This window comes from Sinohyriopsis cumingii, chromosome 6, assembly GCF_028554795.1.
Source record: "Sinohyriopsis cumingii isolate HCF-2022 chromosome 6, ASM2855479v2, whole genome shotgun sequence".
In the NCBI taxonomy this organism is placed as follows: Eukaryota; Metazoa; Mollusca; class Bivalvia; order Unionida; family Unionidae; genus Sinohyriopsis; species Sinohyriopsis cumingii.
The window spans coordinates 73,824,833-73,850,042 of NC_142966.1; the positions used below are offsets into that span (position 1 = coordinate 73,824,833).

Below are 25,210 nucleotides of genomic sequence, written 5' to 3' on the forward strand. Positions count from 1 at the left end.
ATATCTGGTAAAAACAACACATTCTTACCTTGTTCTGAAAATACTCATATCATTCATTATGTGTGAATGTATCCATGTAATCTATTTTACTAAGGACTTAATAGTGTATTGATTGATACATAAATTAACTATTACCGTAGGAAATTCAGTCGTGAATAATATCACTAAAGGAGAAAGTGCATTCCATCGCTAAAAACAAATTGCCGTGCTACTATTTCCTATGCGAAATGCTTGAATTCAGTTCAGGTGTTATCATGTAAGATCATCTATGGAAGAGAGATAAAAATGTATCTTACAATGTGTGAGGGTTATCTTTTTAAGGGTCTAGCTTATTTATTAGTTGGGTTTTGCTTTGCTAATTGTATTGTAAGTTTGAGTGATCTGATAATGATGAAGATATACAAAAAAGCGGGCCATAACCCAACAAGAGACAGTAATACATATAAATGTATCTGTCCAGTATATTTGAAACTTTTTATTTCAATAGTATTCTATTTCTTCTCCATATATGTTACAATCGTCAAAAATCATTGGGCAATTTCCCGTCATTTTTTAACAATTAGGATGTGCTTTAGTTAGAGCATTATTCAGAATTTGGAATAAACATTTCAAGCAATCAAATCAAAGAACTATTTAATAAATCATATAAGGATAACATTTATCAACAATTATCTATAATAAATGAAGGATCTGTTCTAATATATTAGAGTTACAAGCTAGATAAACAACGCTGGCCAAACAAAAGCAAAATCTACATCTAATTACATTAATTTCTGATTGGGAACTGCATGCTATGTCGTTAAGAAATATCTAATAGACAACTCCGTGAGACCTACACCACGTACATGGAAAAGTCTGCACATGAAAGAAAAAAATCTGATTTTTTAAGTTATACCTAGACATGTGAAACATCTGAAACGTATGCATAAACTTACACAAATTTATTTTCCGTTGCTGCTAAAAGACCATTATATCAAATTACTTACTACACCATATGTTTTAATACTGATTTGACATAAATGGGCATGGAGAGTACAATGGCAAGTTGGTAATCTTTTCCCAGAAAATCCCTCAGTAACGACATCAATAATCCTTTTTCTAACTGTGTTTCCTGCTGCTGCTTTTCATCAGTTGCATGTGCTTTTCCCACGAACCGCAGTAAGAACAGATAAAGCGTGGTGGTGATCGTCGATTACTCATGAGTACTGTCCAAGTGATAGAAAAAAGATTGAGGGAATTTTAAAGCAACAAAATAATGAAATTACTATTTTACTGACAAATCGACAATTACTCTCTCTCTCTCTCTCTCTCTCTCTCTCTCTCTCTCGCTCTATCTTGGTCTCCCTACGCAAACAAATACAGACACGGACAACTCCAAAATAAACACAGATAGGTAAAATAATATAAAATTATATCAGATTGCAATTTCTCCTTACATAAACAATGCTTCATAATACCACTTATGTAAGTCACCAATATTTCGGAACTCTTGGTACATGCGCGACGGTACACTCAGATTTCTAGACTAAGTTTTTCATCACCAAAAACTTCGCCCATGAGCAAGAATTTTGATATAGTAAATTAGATAATCATTTGTACATGAGCCATCAACAGGAGTAATCAGAATATATGAGAGAGAGAGAGAGAGAGAGAAGAAAAAAAGAGACGGAGAGAGAAGTCCAACCACATCCTACAGTCCCTGTGCATGAGGTACTACTTTGGCTGGTGATCTGCTAATTATAAAAACTCATCATTTCAAACTTAAATAATGTTGATCATTTCTAGCGTGCAAATTAATAATCATTTATTTTTTAAAACATTATATTTGGCGGCAAGAAAGGGAAGGAGATGCTCAGTTTTGATGTAAATTGTCGTTTAGCTACCGTTTGGAAATATAATTATTTTAAAGGTGTCTAAAATGTCCACTTCCTAAATAAATAGTTTAACGTCTATAATTCATTATCCCCAGAAAAGGCTTCCATTATCAATGTGCACAGTGCTTGAGAACTAGATTATACTATTAGTGCTCATATAAGACGAAGTTTAAGAAAGATAACGAATTATTCAGATTATTTACTGCCAGAAGAGTAAAAATACAGAAAGTGCTTATCAATATGGATGAAAATGCGGACAAAATGTAAGAGGTCTCTCATACTCTCTGTGCACACATATCCACACACACACGAATACGACAAATCCACAGTCAACAATGACATTATTAATCCTTTGCCTAACATATGCAAAATATGGTAAAAGCGACAAAATAGTGCTTTGCGTTGATGTCACATTTTATTATTCTTTACAACCCACAATTAACAAAATGTTTCTTATCTCAAACAAAGGCAAATAAATTACAGAGAATAAATTTGAATAACCGTATCACCAATGTTCCGGAGATTGATCAACATTAAACTCAATATTTTTACCCATGAAAAGTCTGCTCCGTAAGTCGAAAAGATAACTAGCAATGACACAATGGGGATATTGTTTTCCAAATCTGTAGCAACCGACCAGCAAGACTTCTCTTGAGGAAGAACTTAGATATAGAGACTCAGATGACAATTTGACATGCACCATCGACATGATTAATTAGTCGATATAAGAGACGGAGAGAAAGAGAGAGGCAGTCGAACCAGATACTAAACTCGGTTTGTTTGGGCATCCAGAGGCAGATGTTGTGGTGAGTAGTAAGGTGGGGTACATTAGCGACAATGGGAATTAGCATTACAGAGACCCCTGGGTCAGATTAGCGACAATGGAAATTTAACATGGCGAAAAATCGTGGGTCAGATTAGCGACAAGGGAAATTAACATGGGAATAAATCGTGGGTCACTCTAGCGACAAGGGGAATTTAACATGGAACTATAGTGTGGGTCTGTCTAGCGACAAGGGGAAATTAACATGGGGAATAGAGTTTGGGCTTTTGGGATTTTTTTTTTTATAATTTTTTTTAAATTTAAATTTAAATTTAAATTTTAAAAAAAGGGGTAGGCAATGGAAAGGCTATCTCTTTTCGAGAAATATGGCTGGCCCTGAAAAGGGCCTTTGGGTTTTTTCTTCTTCTTCTTCTTTTAACTTCTTAACTTTTTCCACCATCCTCTTATTTTGTCCATCATTCCTTTCTTCTTTTTCTTTTCTATTTCTGGTATCCAATCCGGGTGACCCATGGCTCGGAACTTGGCCTGTATTTTCATCCAGTTGTTATTCAGTTGGTCGAATTCTAATTTCTTCTTCTTATTCTGTTCTTCCTTTCTTTCTTTAGTCCACCTTTCCTTTATGTTTTCTACTTCTTGGGTCATCACTTGTTTCATTATTTCTTCTCCTTTTTTCAACCTGTTCAGTCCCCTCTTCATATATGACAACTCCGTCCAATACACTATATGTTCTAGGAAGCACCGGACTTGGATGACATAATCCAGTGCTTCCTTCAAACTCCCCACTCTTACATAAGGTGGGTCAATAAATCCTCTTGATTTGTTGACTTCATCTTCTATCATTCCTTCTATTATATGTCTGGCGGCCTTTATACGTTCGACTTGACTGGTTACCAAGCGTTCTTTATCTTCATATTCCCATTCCTTTTGTATCCTTTCTATAGCATATTCTGCATCTATTATCCAGAAATAGATATGCCTCAATTGATTAAATAAATCAGTCACTTGCGTCATCTTTTCTAGATTATTCTTTGTAGAATGGTTTGAACGACGAATACTGTGGGTTCTTATACGAAAAGCGCGGACGTGAAGGAAAACATCCCCCTACTTTTTCATTTCATATAATAAAACCCAAACTATACTCTCCACATACGCTAAGAAACGATAAACAAAATCCATAATCTACTATCCACACAATCGTACGTGAGCGCTTACAAAACCCAAACTATACTCTCCACATACGCTAAGAAACAATAAACAAAATCCATAATCTACTATCCACACAATCGTACGTGAGCGCTTACAAAACCCAAACTATACTCTCCACATACGCTAAGAAACAATAAACAAAATCCATAATCTACTATCCACACAATCGTACGTGAGCGCTTACAAAACCCAAACTATACTCTCCACATACGCTAATAAACAATAAACTAATCCATAATCTACTATCCACACAATCTTACGTGAGCGCTTACAGAACCCTAACTATACTCTTCACCTACGCTAAGAAACAATAAAGAAACCCATAATCTACTATTCACACAAACATACCTTAGCTCTTACAAGCACCAACACACAAACACATACCCTCACACTATCTTAAAAAAGAGTTAGTGTTTATATTCACACTACTCTACCTACACATTGGCAAATTGATGGTTATTTCTTTTCTAGAGTATTGGGTAGCCCTGAAAAGGGCTGTTTTTTTTGTTTGGAACTTCATGGACACCTGGTTAATGGTGGCACCTTCCAGGCCTGGCGCCGCATACACATCTTATCCCCCAGTTACTTTTTACCTTTTGGGGGGAGAGAGCAGAGGCAGGATATATCGCTTCAGAATCCCAATTTTCGCTCTCTGGGATTCTGAAATTTCTTCTTCTTCTTCTCTCCTTTTCCTCCTCCTCCTCTTCTTTGTATCTTCTCTCCTCCTCTTTGTATCTTCTTTCCTCTTCTTCTTTATATCTTCTCTCCTCCTCTTCTTTTGTTTCTTCTTTCCTCCTCCTCTCTTATCCTTCCCTCCTCCACAATGGCTTCCGCGGCCAGTTCATTTAATATGCGCCTGGCATATTCCAGATGCACATGAAGTTCCAACAGTTTCTCCAGTCTCGTGTTCATTTTTGGTGTTGATCAATCAACAAGGGTAGTTGGACTGCCGAACGAGTTTCAATTTATAGTGAAAGCGCGTACGTGAAGGAAAACATCCCCCTAAAAACATAAAATTGATCTTACCTAGATCATGACCAAAAAAAAAAAATAAAAACAACGGGCGGACCTAAAAGAAACACTCACTCACTTTTTTATGCTGCCCATCACTATTTTAAAATTTTTTATTAACCACTTCAATAGACTATCCACATACGCAAAGCAATCCAATCTAACCCCAAATATACACCTCAAACACCAAAAAAAGACATCATTTTAATCTACTATCCACACCAACTTACGTGAGCACTTACAAACACACAAACACATACCCTCATACCTTTTTTATAAAAGAGTTAGTGTTTATATTCACACTACTCTACCTACACATCGGCAAATCGATCGTTATTTCTTTTCTTGAGTATTGGGTAGCCCTGAAAAGGGCTGGGTTTTTTTTGTTTGCTATGGCATTCTTTTTTAGTTTCTAAGAATGCGATGTCCTCTGAGGATAGACTTTCTGGCGATAGGTCTGCTTCTTCGAAAAGAGAAGAAGAACTCTTTGGTGTCGATACGACAATCGACAAAGCCTCTGTCAGCTTCAGGTTGCTGCTGCTGCTCTTGTTGTTGTTGCTGCTGTCTCTGAAGTCTGTACTTCTCTGTCCATTCTTCTTTTTCCCTGTTCATTTCTTCTCTGAAGAGCTCTTCTATCAGGTCTTCAGTGATTTTTAATATTCTCACATTCTCTATTTCTTCTGGCTTCGGTATCAGACTGTGTCTGACCCTATGCAAATTCACGTAGGCTTCGTTGAGTTTAGCTAGTTTGGAGCACATCTTCTTAGGAGGATGAGTCGACAATGGATGGTTAGACTGGAAACAACCCGGTTCTTAAAGTCAAAGCGCGGACGTGAAGGAAAACATCCCCCACACGGTTTTTGAGTCGCAACGTTTAGTGAGTGTCATGAGAGGGATAGTAAGAAATGAAAGAGCATCAATCCAACATTCTTATAGCTAAACAAAAGACAAAGGCATTTTTTTCAAAACACAACATTTTTTATTCAAAAATCACTTAACACTAAACAACAACTCTAACATTTTTAACAATAATCCAACAATATAACATCAAACAATTTTTTCAAAACACAACATTTTTTATTCAAAAATCACTTAACACTAAACAACAACTCTAACATTTTTAACAATAATCCAACAATATAACATCAAACAATTTTTTCAAAACACAACATTTTTTATTCAAAAATCACTTAACACTAAACAACAACAACTCTAACATTTTTTAACAATAATCCAACACTAAAAGTTTCTCCACTAGGTAAAGAGGGATAACAGTCTTCCATGGTTTCTAGTAATCTAGGATGACTTCTCTCAAACTGTTGATTTCTATGGTATTATCGAATTCTGCATACAGGATGACGTTCACCGTTTCATCAGGGTCTCGGTCTTTAAACTGAATTTCCACACGAATCTGGCCAGATTTTATAGGGTGGAAATGTCCCTCGTCGCTGCCTTGGTCTGGAGTGAAATCGAAAGCCCACAAAGCGTAGCCTCCTGCATAATCCTCGTACGTAATACCGTGACTGGTATTGGTTCCTAACTGTCCGGTGGCTTCGTACAGGGACAAGTACGATCTCAAGTAATTTTTCTTGGTAAAGTCAGGTTCGAAAGGTCGGGTACACAAGGTCTTGCCATCGCGACTGACTTCGATTTTGGACACGCCAAAGTGTTGAAAGTAGAAAGGATTTTTTTCGGCAGCTCCGTTGAAGGCTGTATTCTCGACGATACCAACGATCAAACGTTTGGGTAACTGTCCTTGGAACAGATGATCTTCGATCATGGATCGCTGTCCCTTGGGAATGGTGAAGGTTTTCACTTCCACGCGTCGTATGGGATACTTGGCAGTCGTTCTGCTCAACGTCTGACTGATGTCGTTTCCCACTTTAGGTAACACTTCCACACGGCGTACGTAGAGTCTGGCTTCTAGGATTTTGGTTTTGTAACCGTCACTATCAGCCATCAAATGGAAAGCGGCACTGCTACGATTCAGTCTCAGGCGGACATCCACCCCGTTCAGCAAATACTTTTCTTGCAACCACATGTCCAAATGCAAACGATCCATCAGTTCTAAACTTGTGTCGGCTCCCGTGATTCTCTTTCTTCGTTCTACAAATCCATCATTGTTGTCTTTCTTTTCATCAGTTTCCAATATTTCAAACTTGGTAGGTTCGTCAGCTTCCCATACCACACAGGCATTGAGATGAGTGTTCTTGGCATCTATTCCGTACGTCAAGAGATTTTCCAGGTAGGCACGATAAGGGTAAGTATCCATGCTGCTACTGACCAGTTTGTTATTCAAGTACAAGTCCACTCCACTGAACAAGGAATGCATGAAATTGTTGACGGGAGCTACTGCTTCATCGTCTATAGCACCTCCAGTCTTATCTAGAATTTTGACTTTCAGGTACAAGTAACTGCTATTCAGATCGATGTAATCTTCGGGCTGTCCTTTGATTTCAAACTCGATGGGAGCGGAATCGGTCAGTGAGGAGACGGGGTGAAATTCCACCCATTGGGATTCTTGCATGGTCATCATGGTGGGGGGCATGGCAAACAGATCCAGTTCCGTCTTGGAACAAGCGCAAGACTCTCGGTGCATCATTTTTTTTGCTCTTTCTCAATAATCGAAAACGTCTAAGTCTCGAATGGTTCTTCTTTTCTTGGCCTTTCTCGCTTGAAGTCTGGTGAAAGGGTGTTTTCTGCGTCGTCTCTTTCTGCCTTGTCCTTGCTGAATGCCTGACTCGGTAGCGTGCAGGGCATTTATAGGTGTGTCTTGTCGGCCTAAAATGTCTTTGCCCGTTTGCAGCAAGACATTTTTGCCTGCCCTCATGAAGGCTTCTTTAGGGTTTTGTTTGTCGATGATGACATTTTGGAGAAATTCTTTGCCTTGCGTCAGTGCCGCATCTTTCAAGGCGTGCAATCCGCGTGTCACCATCGGTTTCAACACCGGGGCCACCGAACGAAAGGCCGATTTTAACATATCTCCTAAGCCGTGTCCTCGCTGTCGAGCAACCCCTCGGTACACTGGATACATGACTTACTTACGAGTCGTGAGAGAACCGTTTTCGAAAATGGAGTTTCACCGTGACTTTTCCTTTGGTGAATGGAATATTTTGTCCCAGATCTCCTTTTATAGCAATGTTGACCGTGTCCAAATACGACTTACTGACAGACAGATAGTGAGGATGTACAAATTCGCGGTGGACGTGGTAAGTGTTTCCACCTTCCTCGTCAGCGTTCGTGGCAGAATCTACTTTGAAAGGAATGACACGCAGTAACGGTACGGAGGTGTGTCCCACCACGTTGTACTCCACCACATCGGAGTACACAAACATCAAATTCAGTCCTTGGTTCAGTTCTACCGGGGCACGAAATAACTTGCTAAAAGACTCGTTGTCGTAAACGATGGGTAATTCGTTTTTCTTGATCATGGTCTTTCTCATGTCCATGTCTCCGCCCAACATGTCAAACAATTCAGGACAAAATAAAATGGACAGGATTTTACTCCGTTCAAATTTCATCAAGAAGCGACGAGCTGCTTTGTGATACTCCATGGTGACACCTTTGTTAACATGCTCCAAAGCTTTCAGAAACACGACATTAAACCTGGAGGCTATGGTGCTGACCAAATGTTGACCACTAAAATAATAGCCTGGGGGAATGAACAAGTGATAGGTCGTGTACTTTTGTGTACGGGTTTTCTTGTCATATTTGACATTGCTATCCATCCACTGTTGCATTTGCTCGTCATGAACTTCCACATCAAAAAAATTTTGATTGGGAAGGACATTGAGGACTTGGGTCGGGTGAATCATTTCTACTAAAGCCACTTCCCAATCGGCTTCGTGATCTAAGGGGATGGCTTGAGGTAATTTGGCCGTGTAACAGCACAACTTGTTGTTGGGAAACACCTCCATGGAACTGTCACTGGGTAAGGTTAAGTAAAATTGGTTTTGGTGACTCATAATTCCAGAGTTATGTGGATGTCCGAGGGGTTAGTGGACGTCAGAGGCGTGTCTCCGCCCAAAATGGGGTTCTGGTTGTGGTTGTTGGAGTGGTGACTGGCACTGGCACTGGACACAAGGTTCCCGGGGTTCCCGTTCGAGGTGAATTTCAGGGAGGGATTAGGAAGCAGGTAACCGATGCAACTGCTCAATAAAATGGTCCACAACTGTTTGTCTCCTTGTTGCAAACTCAAATTGGCGATGGCTGCCCCGATGACACAATACACCACGAAGATTTGGCAGAAAAAGACGATTTGCGTTTTAGGCACACGTTCTCCACACCACACCCACAAGGGTTGTTTTTGTAAATCTTGCACAGAAGAACTAGGGGAAGGAGGAGTGGTCGACGTAGCTGCGTCTGTGTGAAAAGGCATGATGGTCACTTCTTTTTATAGTCGATGACTTGCGAAGCGTCGATCCAAGAATCAAAACTGGGCGGATATCCTTTCCAACGTACTTTGACTTCTTTGACACGTCGTTTGCCCACTTTACAGGTTCTGCGTTCGAGAATGCTTTCGATGTCGTACACGTCGTCTTCTTTTTTGGTGACACGTTGTAACTCGGGCAAATAAAACGTTCCTTTGAGCACTTCTCCGTTCATGTCTTCCAATTTATAGACGGCAGGATGACGACCATGCACTCGTCCAGTGACGCGAAACAATTCGGTCGTCCAGTTAGGTAAGTAACCTTTGTCAAAAGTGCGTTTGGTTTTGCCAATGCGCACCCAATCTCCTACGGCCAAGTCTCCACTTTTCTTGGGGACAGCCCTCGTCGGGGACGTACCAAACAGGCACTCAAACACCAACACTTCGTTGTCGGTAGTCACGTCTTGCGGGGCACGTCCGATGCTTCGATGGTAAGATTGGTTGTACGCTTGCACCAGGTGCGGTAAGATGTCGATGTACTTCAGAGTGTGGTGATGCGTAAAATATTTCCACATGCGTTCTTTCAAAGTGCGTTGAAAACGTTCCACGATGCTGGCTTTGGTTTCGGGATTCTCGGTGGTAAAAAAATGAATGTCACGTTTCTTTAATTCTTTTTGGAAAGCTTGGTTCAGAAATTCGGTGCCTTTGTCCGTTTGCCATCGAAGAGGGTGACGACCGCTTTGTTTCAGCACTCGTTGCAGGGCTCGCACTAACTCGCTGCTCGATTTGGAAGTCAAGGGTACGACCCAAGCAAATTTGGAAAAGACGTCGATGACACAAAACAAATATTTGTAGTCACAATTGTAGCTGGCCAAATGAGAGACATCGGCTAAATCGGCTTGCCATTGATGATCGATGCCTTCCACTCCGGTGCGACTTCTGGCAAACTTGCGTCGAATGGGTTTGTGTAAAGTGTAGGTAGCTTGTTCTTGTAACCATCGTTGCACCTGAGGTAAACGGAGACTTTTCAGTCGCGTTTTGGCAGCACGATACAATTTTTGAACTCCTGCGTAACCTGCAGGATGGGAGGGATCGTAGTAAATGCTGGCTAAGACTTTTTCCATTTTTTTGTGTTGGTTGGTGTGTTAATAAGGCACCCACTCTTGGAGGATGCTACTCTTTTTCTCTTGGGGTATTTTCTTGGATTGCAATGCTTTGCGTGTGCGACCGGCAATAGGTGTTGAAGAGGAGGAGGATGTCTGAGCGGGGGATATCGGTTCTTGTTTCACTTCTGTCTTCACTTCTGTCTTCACTTTCTTTTTCTCTTGTGAGGAAGAAGGGGTGGCCATCAACTTTTTAATCCATCCAATTCTGGAAGTAGGTGGTGTTGTTAACTTGCGTACTTTTTCTGGTGGAGTTTGAAACCCTTCTTCTTCTTCTTCTTTTCCTTTTTCTGTCTTGGTCACTGGTACTGGTACTGGTACTGGTAATGGTGCTGGACTTTTCATCAAGGTCTTAAAATCTTTCAGAGTGGGTAGAGCTGTTTCGTCTAAAGCTTTCTGGTGAAAGAGTTGCAGTCGTTGCAAGAGTTGACCGTACTTTTGCGATTTTTCTGTTTCGGACAAATCTTGGCGATCCATCAAGGACTGCAATTCGTGTTGTAACTGGGACATCTCGCTCAAATGGGGATTGGGAGGTAAATGCGGGGTGTGTTGTTCTTGCCACCGATGGTATTCCATCCATCGTTTGTAAGGCACTAAAGCTAGTTTTCGTCCTTCCATGGGGTTGTCAGGGGTCGATTCTGAGATCTTGGAACTTCCGAGGCCTTTTTATCTTGCTCCCACCAGTCCTCCCAACATGGTTCCCAAGACTCCTTTCAGTATGGGGCCTAACAAGAGAGGTAAAATACCTCCACGTTGCACTAACATCTTCTTTTTTTGACGAATGGGAATTTTCTTTTGAACCATTTGGCGAAGAACGTGACGATGTTTGCCTAAGCATTGTTTCTGGTGTTTGGACAAAGGGATCGTGCCTTTCAAAACGTTCAAACAACATTCGCACACGGTATCGATGACCTCTTTGGAGGCTGTTTGAATGAGTTTTTTTCGTAGAGGTGGAGAAGCTTTGGACAAGACAGATAACATGTCCCCATGTTTGGCTAAACGTGGTGGCAGTCCTTTCCTTTTCTTTCCTTGGGGTTTTCTGGAGGGTGACATCTTTGAGTCTTCAGGAGCACCAAAAAACACTGATACCCTACTCGGTCACAGGCCTTTTTTATACTGGAACGCGTCGCCACTGATTGTCTTTGCGTCGTATCAGTTTGAGGACAGGCATGACACGTCGTGCAGGGGTACGCAACGGACTAAATCGAGCCAGTTCTTGCTTGGACAAATCCAGTAAACTTTGTAACATGCCCGATCTTTCTTGAACTTTGATTTTGGGAGAAGGTACTTTGTGAGCAGCAGCCACTGCCACTAAATTGGAAGGTCCTGCCACTGGGGAAGTTCTTTTGGGGGTCATCAACGGAGAAGTTCTTGGTGTGATCAACGTCTCCAAGTACTCTTCAGTTCTGGGTGTCATTAACGGAGAAGTGGACAAACGTGAAGCTGCCGGAGACGCAGTCACCGCTGTGGCAGGTCGTGGTTTGCGAGTGTACGGTTGCGTCCTGGCCGAAGTGCCTCCCTTGCGACCAGTTTTCTGTGGACTTTTCTTTTTCTGGGGGCTTCTTTTCTTTTTCCGGGGTGGTGTCTGGTCAGAGGAGGGTCCTGCCACTGGAGAAGTTCTCCTTGGGGACCTGGTCTTTTTCTTCTTGGGGCTTCGTTGGACTTTTGTCTTGAGTATAACTTTGGGGGCATTAGGATCCCATCTTAAGAGTGAGCGAATGATGACCCCTCCTAGAGTACCACTCCCTCCAGGTTTCAAAATGATTTGTTTTTTGGTTTGAGTGTCGATGCGGGAATCGGCCAGTTGGACCAAAGCGACTTTGTTTCGATCGAAAAAGCGTTTGGTTTGATGAGGAATCTGAATGATTCCTTGGAGTAATTGACGTGCCGTCACCGTGAACCATCGTAAGACTTCTTTGAGACTAGCTTCTAAGACACGAGCTCGTGTTTGTGGATCTTTTTCTCGACTGATGCCATACAAGGCACGAATCAATTTGACGGGAAGATGCGACTGAAGGGACGTCATGTTCGCACTGAGAGTGAGACAGACGAAAAAGGGTCTGAGGTTTTTATAGATTTTTTTATGGGGAGTGAAATGAAGTCGAGGACGGAGACGTGTACAGGACAGGCACCAGTGGTGAAACAAGTGGGTACGAAATCGCAAATCCTCGGGGGTCGTAGGTTTCAAATCGACGAGTAAATAGGCGTGTGGAGTTTGAGTGGCATCGTCGTACGCCTGAGTCAGCCAAGGCGTTCCTAACTGTTTGGCTAAGACTTGCACTTGCGATTTATCTCGAGGGCTTTTAAACAAGACCACGTAATGCGCATTGAGACTGATGGTGCGATGGGCTTTACTTTGTTGAAACAAATTTTGGGTGATGTAAACGACACTGGCATTACGGTGATGCCCTTTGCGCGTGAACCACAGTTTAATTTCTTCTTCGTCTTCTCCTAACATGTCGTCAAAAATGACCAAATGGGTTAGACGGGAGTCAGAGACGATGCCATCGTCTTCTTTAGGAATGCCTTCCACAAACACGATGGAATCGCCTTGACTTTCTCGCAAGAGGCTGTACGCCGATTGCCACTCTTTGTAACACCACACGATTCTTTGAGGGGGTCGATCGATCAAAGATGTTTATGTTCGATCAAACGTTTGACGAATTCGGTTTTGCCTGAACCGCTAGGTCCAGCAATGAGCATGTTAAAGGGATGGCGAAGATACAAAGCCTCCCAACTGGCACGATCTAAGTGTTCGTCGATGACTTTGACAGTAGAGGAAGAGGGAGCAGAGACAGCAGAGGTAGCCATGGTGTGAGAAATGTCACTTGTGACACGAAAAAACAAACAAGACAAGAGTTTATATACTTTTTCAGAACACGTTTATTGAATGTTTTTTTTCAAACATGAATACGAAAGACAAAAATACATAAAAGCCAAAGGCTTAAGTACAAGAATAAAAGGCACATGATTACCATGAACGTGGAATAAACACAAGTGTCTGTACAACATGTTTTGGGTAAAGTTCTAACCAGTTCTATAGTAGGGGGTAAGGTCACACAAGTGTCCTCCCGAAAGGGTCTTTCAGGCCTGTCCACGACAGTCCTGTCCTGGGTGACGGGTTCTTCTGGCACCGTCACTAACACAGGTTGAAAAGTAACTTTTTTCCTTGAATAACTCTCGTGCATACTGGGCCACCTCTTGTGTCCAAGCCTCAAAACCCTGGTCTCGGTGATGTCCAACATTTGACTCCTAACCAATCTGGTTTCTTCTTCGTCAACGACATGGTAAGTTACTTCAATGAACAATGAACTATCGATCTTGCCTAGGGTTCCTTTTCATATACAGACCAATACCGACGTGACCGTACGGTAAGGTGAAGTGATTGGGAAGTCGCACTCGCTTCTGGTATACAATTTGATAGACTTTTTCCAAGGGTCGACTGACGATGTGGTGAGTGGGTAAACGTACAATCTTGTTCGGTTGATAGGTGGTCACTTTAAAGTTTCCATCCTCTCCCGATTGCAAGGCTTCTTTCAATACCCCAAAGTTGACCACTCGACTGGTACGATGATTCAGAGTCAGTCCTTTCACTTTGCACGTCGTGTGCACTTCTCCTTGTTTGTCCCGGTATTCGTAGCTGTAATTTTTGGGACCACCACTGACGAAACTTAGAATCTTGTCGTCGGGATACTCGTCTGTCCAGGCTCCTAAACGGTCTCCTTCGATGTCAGGGTGCTGTTGACTCGGGTGATGGATGTAAATGCAACTGTCCGTGTCAAAGTACAGGACGCGTTCTTCTAACAGTTCTAAAGCTTCGTACAATTTTAAGCGAGCATGAGCTGTCACGTAAGCCGCAATGATGACATTTCCAAAAGGGTCGTCTTGTACAAAGTCCAGATCTTCTTCGTAATTGACCAAGATCAAATCCTCTCGAACGACGTCCACGTGTTTCATGTATTTGTTTTTGTCGTGAATCATCTGGAAGTAGCGGGAAGGTTCTGTCAAATATTCCGTCTTGGGTAAACACGGTCGTTGTGCCATTTTACCCCACAAGCAATTTAACATCACTTTGGCAAACGATCGCCTGCCTTCGTTTTTTTCGATGTGGTCTAAAGAGATGCCTTCTTGTGCATAGTATTTCTCTTTGAATTGTATTTGGTCTTCGGAAGTGTGACACCAGGAAGGATAGCCGCTGGCTTCTTGTTTCAGTTTCAAAAAGGCATCCACGTAGTCGGCGAAAATGCCTTTCTGAGTAGAGTCACCCTTGTGGTACTGTTGTGTCTTGGGAAAGTGGCAAATTTCGTACACTTCTAACAGTTGGTATCCCATGTCCAGAGCTTTGAACAATTCCACGCTGACCCAGGTTCCCGTCAAGGCACGTTCTTCCTGGCTGTGATGGCAAGGTTGGTCCTGGTTGCACGTTTCGGCACAAGTACGGCACAAGGGAAACATCAGTTTGCCTTGACAATGGTGAGGTAAGACGGGATGGTATAGGTTCGTGGGAGGCAAAACTTTACACTTGATCAAGCCTTCGTATTGTCGAATGTTTTTCAGGTCGATGTGTTCCGTCAACAATTGCGGGTGCCCTACAGGAAAGCGACAATATTTGCACACGTAGGGATACAGCGAACACACGTCCAAGTATTTGATTTCTTCTCCTTTCTCTTCGTCGGCTTGGTACAGCAAACAGGTGGCATTGGTCCTTCCTCCGTACAAACTATCCCTCGGGTTCAGCGGGTCCATGAACTGGTAACTTTCCACGAGGCGTTTAAACTCGGGATCGGTTTTCAAACGGTGATCGTACTCGTGTTCCCACATTTCCACCACTTGGTATCCTTGCTGTTCTAACTTTAGGCGTCGCTGACAAGTGTCCTGGTACAAGTCTTCCATGGTTCGTTGCAAAAACTGATTTTTAGTGTCACGGTCAGGGTAGCAGACGGGACATCCGTGAAATAAGCAACCGTTAAACTCGTACACGATCTTGGGGTTTTCTAAGTCCCAGCCATCGACCGAATACGTTCCGATGGTCTTTTCGCCTCCTCCGTTGCGGGCATGCTGAATCCATTTGTCTTCCTTGTCGCACAAGTAATGTAACCAACGTAGGGCTTTGACCGAGTATTGACGCTTGACATAGTGGGTCGTTTGAGGACTGATGACAGCCACGGTGTTTTCAGGCATGAATCGTTGGCGGTACACTAAGGAACACGCTTTGGCAATGGTGCAAGCTTCTTTCAAAGGATCGACCCCTCCGTGTTCCATGAACAGTTCTCGAAATTTTCCACAGCAACGCCGTAAAATGTCCACGTCGGAACGACAATACTTTAACATTTCTTCCTGAAAGTCGAAGGGGTCAGAGGCATGAGCCTGGTACCAAGCGTAGAAAGCTTCTCGTTGTTCGGTACGCATGTTGTCGGGGTCGTAATAGTGAGCCTCAGGCAAATGGGGTAGAACGGCATGTTGATTGGCTTCCGTATTGAAAAAGTGTGGAAAGTACCCTTTAGCCATTTCTGTCATTCCAAACGTTTTAGGCATTCGGCTCAAAGGCATGGCCAAGTAACTCATCGAATCTTTAAACTGTACTTGTCCCACTTGCATGAAAATGATTTTGGCTCCGTTCAAAGTCACTTTAGGACGTTCGGTGCCATGTTCCGTATAGTATCTGAGAAGAAACTGTCCATCGTATCCGGAGAAATTGTGAGCCATCACCGTGGCATGACGATGACAATCTCCGTAACGTTCGATGTCCTCTTGGCTCCACGTCTTGTCGATGGGGTCTAAGACCCATTGGGCAAAATCGGCTAACGTGTTTGGTTCCCGAATGATTTTTTCACGTCCTCCAGGAATCTTGCTGCAGTGAGGGCAATGACTGAAGATAGGTTCTTGAATGCACTTCTCGCGCGCTCGATGAGCCACGCAGAAATTAGGAATGTGAATGCCAGTCTCTTGCATGCATTCGAAATCGAAAAAGATGAAATTGCCTTTCTTCTTGTGACCGTCCTCTTTCTCTGGTGAGGGTTGGTATTTTTGCACGTAGCATTGGTGTTCCAAGTCCACGATGTGGTGACAAATGTGACACTTTTTCTTTCCTCGACATACGTGTGCCTTGGCATTATTCGTAAGTATGCCTTGTGCGCAGGTAGGGCACAATCTCAGGAGTTGACAAGCACATTTCTTCTGTGAACCTTGTGTTTTCAAATGTTGTTGGTAACAGGTAGGACTGACAAACGTGCGCAAACAAGTCGAACAAGGCACTGGTCCTTCGCTCAGACAGGGTGGAGAGGCCAAACATCCTGGGCATTTCATTCCACAATGCTTGTGTTGCTCTCGATTGTTATAACCATAGTCACATTTCTCACAATAATAACTGTATCCCAGGAATCCAGTGATACTGGTAATGGTATCGAAATGGTCATCGTGATGATAGACATGAATGTATTTTCCGTCCTTAAAATCTTGGCCTCGAAACAACAGAGTTCCACGCATTTCTTGAGGGTGCACTTTCAAGGTGTAGCGTGGAGCTAGGGCATCTTGCAATTTTTGCATCTCAGGAATGCCACAGGGTGTGTCTTTGGACAGTCCGGCTTGTTGCAACAGGAGTTCTGCTTCATTTCGTTGTTTGGCTCGATCGCATCGTTGAATAGTTTTCCAGGTTCTTTTCCATTCTACCGTGTCGTTCTTGTTGGCATAGGTTCGTCCCACCACGATGGCACGGGCTAAACACATCTGGTCTTGAGGGTTGTTAATTCGGACAAGACTCTTTTTGGTGTTGCGAAGGTCGTCCACCAATAACATCTTTTTGCATCCAGTTCCTTGAGGAGGAGAGACGTGGGCCATTTTCAGTGTGGCTTTACCATCGGTGATGTCAAACTGGTCATTAGATTGTTGCACCTGTTGTATCTTGTCCATGACTTTGGAAGGGGTCAGTTCTGCGGGTCTGCTAAACTCGATCCAAACAGGGGATTTCAAACCGTCGTGATCTATGGATAGTGTCAAGCGATCGTCTTCTTTGGCTTGACATTGTCGCTTGAGTGCGGTGAGCAAAGAATCCCACATCTCGGTGATAAACCCTTCTGCTTTCTCCAAGGGTACGTCGGCCTTGAAATCTTTAAACTTCACCGTGTAGGTGTAAGCCGTGGTTCTAAATTTTCTAGAGGAGCGCTTTTCCGTCTCTCGAATGGAATAGTACTTTTCAGGGTTGACTAAGGGTGGTGAACTTGGTTTAGAGGGTTCGGATTCTGGTTCACTCATTTCCTCTTCAAAATCACTGGCATGAATTTGTGCCAAGATTTCAGCCCTGGTACGAGGCGATAGATCACGTTTCTGCCTCTTACTTTCTTCTTCTTCTTTCTTCTCGAATGAATGGGATCGTGTCATCTTGAGTGCAAAACGTCAAATGACTCAAGTTTAAACACCATAGACTAATTTATAGTCTTGGCAATCCAGCGTATATAAAAAGGGTGTGTGTCTTGTCCTTTCACTATTCATTTCACTCTCAAGCCGAGCACAACAATGGAAGAGACTACCCAGATGGAACGTTTCGTCAGAGCTTTGCGAGGGGTCATTAGAAAATTCTCTTCAGACCAGCCGACGGACTACTCTCCTTCCTTTCGAGATAAAAGTCAAGATACTTGCTATATCTGTCAGAAGAAAGGGCATTGGTCTTCAGAGTGTCCAGACCGTCAAAAAAGAAAAAAAAACAGGGGCTAAAAAAGACAAAAGTCAAGATACCTGTTATTATTGTCAAGAAAAAGGACATTGGTCTCCAGATTGCCCAAAAAAGAAACAAGAGGAGTCAGAAGAAAAAAAGGATTCTTCAGAAGAAGAGAGGGATTCTTCGGAAGAAGAGAGGGATTCTTCGAAAGAAGAGAGGGATTCTTCAGAGGAAGAAGAGGAAGAAAGAAGACAATTCTATTTAAAAGAAGCAAAGAAACAGGAGAAGAAAAGAAGAAGGGAAGAAAATGAGGAAAAAACGGTGAAGAAATTAAAAAAACAGAGAGACTAAACAAGGAGAAAGAAGAAGTCAATGAACTTTTAATTAAAGTGTTCTGTGGTGAATTGTGAATTGGATTGTAAAAAAATGGATAAAAGAATACATGAATGATATAAGGTAAGTGTCTTTGAGTTTTGATTTTAAAATAAGAAGCTACACTCACGCACTCATACACAGACACGTACTATAAGGTAAAATGGGTGGGGTTTATTTTTGAGTTATTGGCAAATTAAAATTGTATTTCTTTTCGAGAAATGTGGGTGGCCCTGAAAAGGGCCTTTTTATTTTGGTGTAGGGGTGAGTTTAACCAATCAACTTTAACTGCCTTAAGCCTTTGCCACGGCCAAGGCCTACTTCTGATGATTGGGTTGAAATCACTAAGGGTGGTACGACAGGCTTAGTCACAGGGTTGGCGTGTTTAGCTCGGGAAGGTCGTATTCTCTTCGGTCGTGATAAAGAAGTCTGATACATTTGTTTCAGACTTCTTAACTCCACTAAAATGTCCAACAGTACCGTAGCCGTTTGATTTTCACCCTCTTGTTTCTTTGCTGCTACTTCTTCTTGCCGTTGTTGCTGTTGTTTTTTTCTTACCTCTTCTTGTTGCTGTTGCTGTTGCTGTAGGAGAAAAGCTTGTTCCGCTTCCTTTTGTCGTTGCATAAATTTCTCCAATTCTTCTTTCTGTCTCTGTCTAAAATTCTCCACTTGCGGTAATGAAGAAGGTAACGAAGGTTCCGGAACAAATTCTTGCGAGGTAAGAAAATCCACAAAATCCCAATGTACCTCTTCTGAAAGTAAGTCCGGGTTCCCTTGGGCAGTCTCCCCTTCTGGTGCACCCCAATGGATCGTTTTCTGAGTTCCCGTCATGTTGAATCACTGTCGCATAGATTGACTGCACACAAGCGCTAACGAATCTATATAGACCACGTGACGTCACAGACTGCTCTCTTCGGATTGGATGCGAGCTGACTGAATTTTGTAACGCGTGTTCGGATTGGTGAATGAATTCAATCCGTTTCAATCCTTCCTGTACCTATAAATAAGCGCAGTTCACTGCATTGATTCACTTGTTCTCGTCGCTTCAAGATGTGGACCGATGTGCAATCTTCTACGCTTGTGTCTTCCATGATGTTCCGGACGGACATGCTCATGTATGTCCGATCCAAGTGGACCGTTGTCCACAGGACAAACACCAGCCTGTGGATACGTAGGATCTACGTTGAAAGACAAGGATGCCTGAAAAGAGTGCTGATTTACGGACCAACAGTGAGACGTAGCCTAAGGACAAGAAGAAGACCAATGCGGTACCATTTATGTTAATGAATACATTAACATAAACCCAAAGGCCCTTTTCAGGGCCAGCCATATTTCTCGAAAAGAGATAGCCTTTCCATTGCCTACCCCTTTTTTTAAATTTAAATTTAAATTTAAATTTTAAAAAAAATTAAAAAAAAAAAAAATTCCCAAAAGCCCAAACTCTATTCCCCATGTTAATTTCCCCTTGTCGCTAGACAGACCCACACTATAGTTCCATGTTAAATTCCCCTTGTCGCTAGAGTGACCCACGATTTATTCCCATGTTAATTTCCCTTGTCGCTAATCTGACCCACGATTTTTCGCCATGTTAAATTTCCATTGTCGCTAATCTGACCCAGGGGTCTCTGTAATGCTAATTCCCATTGTCGCTAATGTACCCCACCTTACTACTGTGGTGTCTCGTTGTGGATCTTGTCTCTCTTATGGTTCTTGACGCTTCTGTGGTAGTAGTGGCATTCACCGAAATTGTTGTAAGAGTAGTAGTTGTACAAGGATTTGACTTTGCATCAGGGATGAAAGAAGGAGCTGCTTCGGGCAGCATCTGAACTCAGCATTTCAAACTTGAGATAAGTAGGGCATTCCCATCATGCAAAATAATCGTTATGTTATTTTTTTCAAGTTATTAAACCAGGTGGCAAGAATGGGAAGGAAAGACTCATATTTTAAACTAGTTGCTGTGTAATATTGCTAACAGTCGACAATTTTAATACAAAAAATCGTACCCACACAATATTTATAACAAAATTATTTCTTACGTTCAGCAGAGGCAAAAGTAAATCCAGAAAACACATTTAAATAACCGTATCGCTGATATCCGGAGATAATCGGAGACAATAAAGTGAAATATAAAATACTGATTAGTAGGTCAAATAGATGCAGGACATGAAGGTATCCGCATGTTTTCCCAATTTGATCCAACCGATAAGCAAAGCAGACACAAACAGCTGGGACACAGAATAGTGACAAAGGTTGTGCCGCGTTGAAACGAACTTCAGTTCGGTTCATACCTCAATAATCAAGCAGCAACAATTAGCCAAACAAAATCCATGATCCTTCATTTAGAGAACGACAGACCACTAACGTCGGATTAATGAAGGCGAAATGGAACGCCATGCCCTCCATCGTTACGTTTGTTGAAGAGGGTTGCCTTTCGTAGAGAATTACACAATTCGTTTTTTCTTCGAATATAATCTACAACTATTATTCTGGAAGATACGATCATGGCTTGTAATTTTGGGAACTAAAATGACATGTGCATTACCTGGTTCTAGAGTCAAGCTTTTTAGTTCATCCGTCGTAGGATCATCTTGCTGGTCATGTCCCTTCAATAATAATAATAATAATAATAATAATGTGTGATATGATGTGATTTCGATTTCTTACGTAGCTTTAACATTTTTTCAGTCATATCGCTACGATGTATGCAGTGTGTCAGTCTATAGTGATGTCTAGCACTGGGGCATCATGCCGCAGACATGTAGTATGATGCCTACCCAGTCACATTATCCTGACACCAGGCCGACCAGTCGTAACAATGTCTTAATGCTGAGCGCAAGGCGAGGCAGCTGTTAGTAACATTTATGTGTCTTTGCTATGACTCGTCGGGGATCGACCCCACGACCTCCCGCATCTGAATAATAATAATAATAATAATAATAATAATAATAATAATAATAATAATTAGCAACAAGAAGATGATGAAGAGGACGTCTTTATATTCAAACTACATGGTCCATATATCCAAATTACAATCAAAATGTAATCGATAATTAAACCTCATATGTGTCGTATGTACAAATATATACGCAAGCGTAACTATTGAATGCGTCTGTTAATATTTTTTAAAACAATCTTAAGAATTAATTTGATCCATCTACTATAATTTGGTTATTAATAAAGAAAAGTACTTTTTAGTTCATCAGATGTTTCCAGATACACTTCTACTCCGTTGGAAAACAACTGTCCTCAAAATAATTATTAATAAAATAAATAACTGTAGTCCACAATCATATAAGAAAGATCTATAATGGAAAGCTTCATAGTAAAAAAAGATCACCGTTATAACCGACGACTAATTTTCGTTCTATGCAGGTACTGCATTTAGTTGTTACATACAAATGTAATTACCAATTGAGACGTTATGTTTCCAAGTAGAGAGGCAATCACCAAATTGACTGGTTATAGACTATGATCATATGTCGACTGTTTCATAAAATAGTTCACATTTATAGCAAAATGTTTGTCAAATATATCCAGAAATGCATTCTCTTGTTTTCATTCTTCTCTCTACATCTTTAAGGTAATTTGTAGACATAAAATGTAACTTCCTTCAACGTAAGTGTTTATATAAAACATGTATACCGATCTCTTTACGCATGACCTTTCATCTGAAAATGAGAATGTGTGCTGAAGCATATTATCACTAGCAATTCCAATATTATTATTTCCTCACGCTGAAGTAAAATAAAGTTGAAGTCTCACCAAAAGTTCAAAGAATCTTGAATTTTTAAGTTAATTAGAAAGATGGATTTCGATTTTGCATAGTTTTAGGTCTTGTGATTTCACCTTTAAGTGCGAATTTGATACAAATGACCTGATGCCCTCCACACGGCGGCATATGAACAGATTTGATGGAAAAATGGCTCGCTGTGCTTACGCTTCCGTTAAATCAGGACCGATTATTACTGGTGGAGGTATGTTATTCCTTATCGTGCTTAATCTACCTATTTACCTGCCTGCCTCTGTGGTCTTTCAGGCATTTATACGTTACCTATATATAAGTGGGTAGGTGGCTCGGTGAGTGTGGCACAGGTAAATCGATAAGCAAACACTGGACTACGTTTTGCGTAATTCAATTAATCCCCTTGATACGCTTTCGCAATGCAGTTTTGGGTGAAATAGCGTCGAAGAAATTGGGAGTTTAAAGACTGAAGATCAAAACTGTAAAATTTTCAAGCGTTGTGTGTCATTATGACTTAATTCTGGTGGGGACCCCGAGTGGCCGAGTTGTCTAAAGCGCTCTCCGTTACGGATAACTGCCATCTCACCTCTGTCTGCGAAGGTTCGAGTCTCGGATTAGGCCAATGTGGGTATGTGAGAAATCTTGCCTGTAGCTTGTCGTGGGTCGGTGGTTCTTTACGGGGTTTTTCGGGATCTTCCTCCACCATTAATACAGCCGTCATGTATAGCCTATCGTGTGTTTAAAACTGGCGTTAAACCCAACAACAACAACAACAAAAACGTAATTGCGGTGTGTCTGAGTTCTACATTTTGAGATATACGCACGTATTAACTCGTTTTAAGACCTTTTTAATTTCAAAGGATGTTCAAAAGAAAACAACGGCAAGAAAATCAAAAACCTAAAGAGCGCGGTGAACTAAAATCTTTGCGTTAATTTAGGTTTTCTAAGTTCTATGATTTCTTTTTTTTCATATTGTTTGTCATGTTTACTGTTGTTTACTTTTGTAGTAGCCTTAGGCATAGAATCGACTCTCCAAGATGAATATATTCCGTGCATTATACACTTGTAATTAGCAGTAAAACCGCATATAACTTCTCTCAATGCGATCAGTTAAGCTAGAACGTAATACGAATATGTGTTTATTCTTTGGTAATATGGAATTAAGCTAACATTATATACATTGACATCATATCTAAGAAACAGCACAAGAGCATTATGTAAAAACCAGTACATCAACAAAACAATAACAGCCACATCTGTACTAAGAGTGGGACAGATGCGAAATTTTGTTCTTACAACATATCCCCTACATACGAAATGTTCTCAACTCTTCTTCTTCTTCTTCTTCTTGGGTGTTTTTCTTTTGCCAAGTTAAAATGATTTTAAAGAACGAATCGATTTGCATCCACAAAACCTAGGATGAATTACAGTGGAGTCTCTCTTAACAGACACATGTAAATGGTGACCCTAAAGGACAATATTTATAAACCTCGTTATACCTCAAGCTTGCTAATAAATTTCGCTTAAAAAGGACACTACTTGTAATTATCATTAAAAGAGCATCTAGATGGAAGCATAGCGATCAATTCAGTTAGAACCTAATGTAAATATTTGTTTATACACTGGTAATAGGGTATTAAATTAACATTATATATATTGCCATCGTATCCAAATAAAAGAATCAGAACATTTTGTTTCTAAACAAGGATATCAAAAAGACAATAACAAGCCACAGAGGGGCTAAAAGTGGGACGAATACAAACTTATGTGCTATAAAACAACATCTGAACATAACATAAAATGTGCTCACCTGTTTGTCTTTCTGTTTAGGTTTATTGGGTCCTTTTCTTCGGCCACGCTTAAAAAAAAATATTAATATGAATTGATTTGTAACAACAAATCCTAAAATGAATTATAGTGGGATCTACTTTAGCAGACACACGTAAATGAAGGAGCCAAAGGACACTGTATAGACCTCATTATTCCTCAGATCTCCAAATATATTTTACTTTAAAAAAGGACACTTGTACATTACTGACATAGGTTTTTGATTGACTAAGTGTTCTGTATAGGCGGGTTTGTAACACGTATTTTGAAACCAGTTGGTACGTTCTACTAATACCGACCATGAACTATTAATAGGAATCCTTCATGTCTTTGGATAGGAAATAAAAAGAACAAACTTCAATATTGAACATAATATAAAACCTAGGCAGTGACGTTTATCTCGGGTAGACAGACGAGAAGATATACGTACAAGAACATACACGTCAAAGTTTTCGCAACGTTTTGCTCCCGATGAGTAAGAGTCGACAGTACATGGAGAAGTTCTTTTATCCCTTAGCTTGTCCAATCTACCTATTTACATGACTGTCTTCGTAGATGTACGTGCATGTATAACTAACCTACCTAATGTATGTAAATAGTTTGGTGGGTGGTATGGTGGGTACGTGATGGGTAGTCAGATTTTTATGACGGCTAGTTAGATTTATCAGTCAACACATATGAAGTGAATTTGATAAGTAGCAGTTAATTCTTGCTTGTGATTCTTAGCTGCAGACCGTGCAACCAAGTAAAGGAAGAAAATATTACTGCAACATAGCGCTCATTATGATGCAGCCACATACAAAGTTTCATTATTGACAGGTTAAAATAAAGTTAATCAGATGCGCATTACACATACAGACGATGTATTAATCAAGGCTGCAAATCGAAAACTAGCATATACGTTAAGTTCTTCTTGGCACGGTTGAGTCGGAAATATCGAGGTCAACACTTGCCAACTTTCATGAGTGATGGTGAAATGTGGTCAACGATATTCCTAGATAATGAGCTAATTAGTTGAAAGTAAACCAATTAATAAAATGTTGATCAACGTTTGGTATGATTGAGTTATTCGCGCGAGTTATTCCCCTGTACATATATTTGCAATGCAATTTTCACGCGTGTGCAGCATCTAGACGGTATAAAGAATGACATCTGAAAATGAAATGGGTATTCAATTATTTGGAATTATGTCATAGTGACCCTGTTTC

The 25,210-nt window shown here is 41.1% G+C and overlaps 1 protein-coding gene across 1 annotated transcript in view; it reads right to left on the bottom strand.

Moving 5' to 3' along the window:
* Positions 1–616: 616 nt before the first annotated feature.
* The window catches only part of LOC149797211 (uncharacterized), a 55,205-nt gene continuing 30,611 nt past the window's right edge, over positions 617–25,210 (bottom strand). The window contains exons 6-8 of the mRNA XM_089960372.1: positions 23,986–24,033; positions 20,976–21,036; positions 617–1,205 (exon numbers count right to left, since the gene is read on the bottom strand). Coding sequence (XP_089816498.1) covers positions 1,099–1,205; positions 20,976–21,036; positions 23,986–24,033 — 216 coding nt within the window. The 3' untranslated portion in view covers positions 617–1,098. The remainder of the gene's footprint in view (positions 1,206–20,975; positions 21,037–23,985; positions 24,034–25,210) is intronic.